General features: G+C 59.6%; 1 protein-coding gene across 2 annotated transcripts; it reads left to right on the top strand.

The window, feature by feature from the left end:
* The first annotated feature begins 728 nt into the window (after positions 1-728).
* Positions 729-5,874, top strand: TMEM187 (transmembrane protein 187). 2 transcript variants are annotated; one of them, XM_042975148.1, is made up of 2 exons: positions 729-964; positions 4,349-5,874. In XM_042975148.1, the coding sequence occupies exon 2, from the start codon at positions 4,490-4,492 to the stop codon at positions 5,288-5,290; it is 801 nt and encodes a 266-aa protein (XP_042831082.1). In that variant the 5' UTR covers positions 729-964; positions 4,349-4,489; the 3' UTR covers positions 5,291-5,874. The 2 variants fall into 2 exon arrangements, with proteins under 2 accessions (XP_042831082.1, XP_042831084.1); XM_042975150.1 differs by having other exon boundaries at positions 729-938.
* Positions 5,875-6,408: the final 534 nt, after the last annotated feature.

Raw genomic sequence — 6,408 nt, forward strand, 5'->3', positions numbered from 1 at the left:
CCCCCCCACCCCCCGCCCTCGCACGGCTTCTCAGAGCCAAGGCCTCTTAAAGGACCCCCGCGCTGCCCCGGGGCGAGGGCCCAGGTCCACCGCGCGCCTAGCTAGGGCTCAGGCCGCTCTCGGGTCAGGCGCAGGCGCGCCCAGCCCCGCGGCCCACCCCCTCCCCCCCCATTGCGCCCTCACGCCTCCGCCCTGGGAGCCGCCATCTTGCCACTTCCCTTCGCCCGGCCGTCCACGGGCGTCAATAGCGACTTTCAGCACAAAACAAAGATGGCGGTTGAGGCCTCTGGTGAATGCCCGGATGAGGATGCCTCAAACGAGCTCGGCCCCGCCCCCCCTGGGAACATTCCCCCGGGTCGCTTAAGGAACACACGCCCGAGGAGTTGCCTCTAACTAGCAGTGGACACAGGGCCTAGGCTGCTGGGGACGGCCGACGGGAAACGTTAGAGCTGCAGCTTGGGCCGGAGAGTGGACATGTTTCCGCTCCCCACACCCAGGGGCCGCGGGAGAAGCGGCCCAAGACACGGCGCGGGGGGAGTCGGAGGCGGGGCGAGTGGGCGGTGACGCAGCCGGCTCCCAGGCTCGCCGGCCCCGCCCCCGAGCGCCGGCGCCACCGCCCGCGCTCTAACGAAAGGAGACGCGCCGCGCGCCCGGGCCCGCTCCCCGTCCCCCGCCCCGCCGGCTGCAGGGCGGGCGGCCAGGCCGGCCGTACCCGAACCGAGCGGGCGGGCGCGGGAGAGCTCCGTGTCGCCCCGCGTCACCTGGCGTCACCCCGCGTCACCCCGCTCCGCCTGCTTCCCAGAGCCCGGTGCCCCGCCCCGCGCGCAGGCGCAGGGCCGCTTCTCGGGTCCGCCCTTTCCCGAGATTTGAATTTTCCCCAGCCAAGATAGAGAGGCAAATACCCGGATGGTGATCGCTGGTCTTTTCGCGCCAATACTGTAAGTTCTCGCAGCAACCTTAAGAGGTGGGTACTGGCATCGCCCCCATGTGCCAAATCTTGCAGGAGGCCGGCCGGTGGCTGCACGGTCATCTGCACTGGCAGACTCAGGCTGTAGTGCAGGGGCCCTGAGCTGGTGTCTGTGAGCTTGAGGCAACCACAGAGGATTTTTCCACTTTCTCTCAGCTTTATTTCATTTTTATTTTCACCAACCCCGAGTTGAAATTTGGCGTTTCCCGCAACTACGAATATAGGCCACAGAGCACACACAGAGTGTTAGCCTGGTGGCTTTGTCACCAATGGAAGTGACACCATTTCAGATCACTTAGCTTTTGTTGTAGTCATCTTGAAATGAACTCAAGTACGAGACCTGCCCGTACGTCCTGTAATTTAACTTACCAGTAAAGAAGCACATATATTACCATATCACACATTTTCCAAAATATTTTCATACCATCTCTCGACCTGTAAAGTTTATGTTGTAACTCTGTTTCTATGTATTTGGAAGCATTTGTTTGGGAAAGGCCACAGAGACCTGTGGCGGCCAGAGGACAAGAGCCCTGGCCTGTATATGGGTGTGCCGCCAATTGCCCTAAATGACCTTGGGTATTCACCTCCCCTCTATGGCCCCGAGTCCTTCCCCGTAACATAAGGAAGGTGAGCTGCTGGTTTCCAAAGACCTTGACTGAATTCAGCAGTTCTCTCCCTGGAGTTCAGGAGTCACTGGAGTTGTTCGAGGCTTCTTGGGTATCCAGGTGTCCCAGAGTGACCTCACCTGCAAGGGATGTCCCACATTACAGCCCTCAAGCTGGCACCCCCTTATCTGCAGAAAGGCAGCAAGGGTGGTCGGGACAGTCAGGGACACGACAAGCGGTGGTCATAAATGCTACAGGGAAGAAGCCAGCACTGTGACAGGTGATAGTGGCTCCTGCATAAATGCGTATAGCCGCGGGAAGCAGGGGAGAGTGAGGAACATGTGTTAACCCCTTAGCCAGGATATCGTCCTGCTTTGCAGAACTTCTCCAAGAGACTCCACAACTGTGGGCCAGTGCCTTTGGCCTTTGTGTGCCAGGTGCTGGGGGAATCTGTAAAGAACTTTGAGGGTCATGTCACAAGGGTCATGGCAGTTCAGGTGTATGGAGGAGCTAGGCCATAAAGTACCCAGCCTGGTCTCCTTGGTGGACTTGGGAAATTGGTTGGATGACATGTCACTTTCAGCTTGCACAAGGGCTCGGGTGGACTCTGCCCAGCAGCCAGAGAGAGGAGTCACTCTCCACGCCCTTCCTGGACCTTCTCTATCAAGCTGACGGTGTTTTGCTCCTGTCCTCGGCTCTTACCCGTGCTTGCTGGCAGATGGGAGGGTCAGGCTAGCGCAGGTCCCAAGGGCCTGGCACTTCATGCCACAGAGCCGGGCCCCAGATAGGTGCAGGTGAGCTGTCCCGGCTGGAGTCAGCAGCTGAGTGGGAAAGCCGCTGCAAGAGAATGGCAGCCGAGTGGAAAGTGTCAGCAGACGTGAGGCAGGAGGGAAGGCGGCCTGCAGAATCTCACTCTGGGCAGGACAGACCGGGCCTAGGGAGCTTTCAGGACTCCAGCGGGAGGGCACTTGGACGTGTGGCCGAGAGACTGGGACGTGATCACTCTGGAGTAGAGAGCCAGCCACCAAAAGGTGTTAAGCGGGACTGGCACGATCCATTCCAGGGGCGCTCTTGCGGAACGTGCTGGGGCGGGGGGGGGGGGGGCTGTTGTGCGCAGACCACATTAGCAGTGGGCAGCCTGGGAACGGGAACCCCGGGACAGACCTAGCCCCCTGGACCCAGAGGCTCTTAGGGAAAGAGCTGGGGCGGGTGTGGACCGCAAGCTGAGGCGGAGGCTCACGCTCAATGAGGAGCTGTAGAGTCAGTATGAGGGCTCTGGTTCACTGGGGGAAATGCTGGGCCCCGTGGTCCTCCTTAACAACGGACCCCCGAGGCAGGACGGGAGCAGGAAAGGCCAGCAGCACCGTCCCCAGAAAATAGAGGTGGCTGCCCAGGGCCACGTGAAAAGCGAAATGGTAATGTGCCAGTGAAAGCATAGGAAGGACGGAGACGTGTGGGCTTTGTGCTTGAAAGGCCGTGAATTGAAATTGAGCAGGTATTCACAGAGCTTGGGAAGGAGAGCAGGGAATCAGACTCTGCCCTGCCCTGCCCTTTCAGGGCCTGCGTTGCAGGGGGAAATGGAGCTGTGCCTCAAAAACAAAGGGTGCTAAGTGGTCTCCGCCTGTAAGAACTTAGTCCACACGAGGACTGCTCCTGGAGGTACTGGAGGCATCGCCATTCTACACGTATGCAAACTGGGGCCCAGACCGGTGAAGGCCCAAGGTCACACAATTAGCAGGTGTGGGGAGCCGGAGTTTGAACACAGGCAGTCCCTCTCTTCCCCACCTGCCTGCCGCTTTGGCTTTGAGTCATTTGCAGAGCGCGGATCCTTTTCTCTGTTCCATGGCAACATGCTTCCAGGCTACTGGGCCAAGTCACAGCGCAGCTGGCCCCAGAGCAGTTGACAGTCATGATAACTGCATGTTCTTTTTAAACTGTCTGCTTCTCCAACTGCAGGAAATGGAAGGTTTATTGTGGGCCAAGGGAAGCAGGGGATTTGGGATGGTGCGGTGCTTCGGGGCAGGGCAGGAAGGCCCACCTGGCAGATGCTCTTCCTCCTCCCGCTGTCCTCTCCCCGCTCCCTTCCCCTCCTCCTGCCCCCTCCCCTCCTCCTCCTCTCGCACCGCCCCATCCCTTGCCTTGGATTCTAGAACTTGGACCACAGGGAATGGTGTCAAACTGGGTATTTGGTGAAAAGGGCTTGGGGCCAGCTGGAAACTTCAACATTTATGACACCACTGAGGCAGGGAAGCCCATTCTGAATTGTAACAACAGTCCTAGGAAAGGTTGAAGTGTGTAAATGCAGCAGCTCTAAGGGAAGTAGGGCAGTGAGCCGGGTGTTACAGTACACAGATGAAGGACTGAAGGACGGAGCGCATGGGTGTCAGGAGAGAAAGGCATGAAACCTCTAGGGGAGATCTAGATGATTCTAGAAGCCATGATTCTGGAAGCCATGAGTAAGAAGGTGAACATGCTGTGGGTAGCGCTTCACTTTTATTTCTGGTTGGTTTTCTTTCTTTCATTTTTTAAGTTTTTAAGTTTTTTTATTTTTTGAGAGAGCAGGTGAGCAGAGGAGGGGCAGCGGGGGGGGGGGGGGGGGGGCGGGGAGAGGGAGAGGGAATCCAAGCAGGCTCCGCACCGTCGGCACAGACTTGGGGCTCGAAGTCAGGAACAGCGAGATCATGACCTGAGCCGGGGTCGGTGGCTTAACCCACTGAGCCCCCCAGGCGCCCCCTGGATGGTTTTCTTTCTAACCACCCTCTTTTTGTAACCACAGAGGAAAAAGGCAGAACGCCCTTCCACTTCTGCTCCCCAGTCGGCGGAGCCACGGCCGGCCCGGCGAGGGGGGCCGGGGCGCGTTGCTTGGCGGAAGCCGTGTGTGTGAGTTCTGACCTGCCAGTCACACCTGCGGTTCCGCATGCAGCCCGAGTCCACGCGGGCGCTGTGCCACGTGGCTGTGGCCAGCTGCTTCTGCCTGGCCGTCGTCTACGCGGGGGTTTTCGACGGCGTCTCCATTCAAGTGGGCTACGAACACTACGCTGAAGCCCCGGTCGCCGGCCTCCCCGTCTTCCTCGCCATGCCCTTCAACTCACTCGTTAACACGGCCTACGTGCTCCTGGGGGTGTACTGGCTGCGGAGGAAGGCGGTTCCCCTGGGGCACCCCGTGCACGCGCGGAGGGTTCGCTACCTGAAGGACGTGTTCGCCGCCATGGCCCTGGTGTACGGCCCGGTGCAGTGGCTGCGGGTCGCCACGCAGACGCACCGCGCCGCCGTGCTGGACCAGTGGCTCACCTTGCCCATCTTCGCGTGGCCCGCGGCCTGGTGCCTCTCCCTCGACAGGGGCTGGAGGCCCGGCCTGTTCCTGGCCATCGAGGGCCTCTCCCTCGGCAGCTACGGCCTCGCCTGGCTGCACCCCTGCGGCTTTGAGGCCGCGCTGGGCGCACACATCGCGGTGGCCGTGGGCCGGGCCCTGCACGCTCACAGGCGCCACGGCGGCGCCTCCTCGGGAAGGCGCTTGGCGCTGGGCGTGCTGTCCTGCGCGGGCTTCGTGGTCCTCAAGCTGTGTGACCACCAGCTCGCTCGGTGGCGTCTCTTCCAGCGGCTCACGGGCCACTTCTGGTCCAAAGTGTGTGACGTGCTCCAGTTCCACTGCGCCTTCTTGTTTCTGACCGGTTTAAACACCGGCTGGAGACTTCCTCCGGACGGGAAGGCGCATTAAAGCGCGGAGAGAAGCCGCTTCCAGCCACCGATCGCCGCCGTGTCGCCGGTGTGAAATTTCCTTCCCGGGTGCAATAGATGCGAGGGCTCTGCGGAGGGCCGTCCCTTCCTCCGAAGCCACGGGCTTCGGTATTTAGGGGTGAGATGTTATGCTGTGTGCCACTTACTTTCAAAGAAATAAAGCAAATAGCTAAGTGCAGGGGGTTCAGGGACTCATTGTCCTGTTCTTGTAACTCTTCTGTACTTTGAAATTCTTTCCAAATAAAACGTGGGGGTAAAATGAGCCCGAGAAATCCATCACTCTCACGGTGGCAGGGGAACGTTTGTCTGCAATGGCTTCGCGGTTCAGGTCACGTCCGTGGGCTGCTGATGGGGAGACTGAGTCACAAACCCATGCTGAGCAGACCGATGTGGCATCAGTGACGGCCGTGCTGACAGCAGGTCACACGGAAGGAGCCACGTCACCGCAGACCCTTCACGGAACAAGACAGGGCCGTCCGGATGAAGAAACACAGATGTCAAAAGTTGAATTCTCAACGCAACGTTGCCCTCAGAGCCAGGGTGTGGCTCATATGTCCTCCGCAGCAGTGGTTACTGAAGTGTCACGTGTCTGTTTCCATGGAGAGACCCAGAGCATGGCATGAGCCAGCCCCGCACCCCTGCCGTCCCAGGCCCTCAGGAACCACGGTTTCCTGATGGCGTGTCAGGCAGGGCCCGGGAGTGGGCATCTTGAAACCCCCCCCCCCATGCTTCTCGTGCAGACAACAGTGTCCGAAGCAGCGAGCCCAGGGGTGACACTGTGGCCGAAGAGAGGCTGAGGGTTTCTGCCCTCTTCGGACCCTTGAAGGCCATGCTGTTCGTGTTCTTTCTTCCACTTGTTAATGTGCTCTTTTTTTTTTTTTTTTCCATTTTTTTAATGTGCTCTTTAGACGCCTGTTTTATCCCCCGCTGTCTGAGAGGCGTTCAGTCCGTAGAAACAGAGGTGAAGACAGCGTTCGAGAGGACACTGTGTTCCTTCCAAATGGCCTCTCGGGACGGGCTGCCCACACGCACCCACTCAGTGTCCCCCCAGGCCCCTCTTCCTGGAGCCTGCGGTTGCCATGTGGACCATTGCTGTGG

Source organism: Panthera tigris, chromosome X (genome assembly GCF_018350195.1).
Source record: "Panthera tigris isolate Pti1 chromosome X, P.tigris_Pti1_mat1.1, whole genome shotgun sequence".
NCBI classification, from domain to species: Eukaryota; Metazoa; Chordata; class Mammalia; order Carnivora; family Felidae; genus Panthera; species Panthera tigris.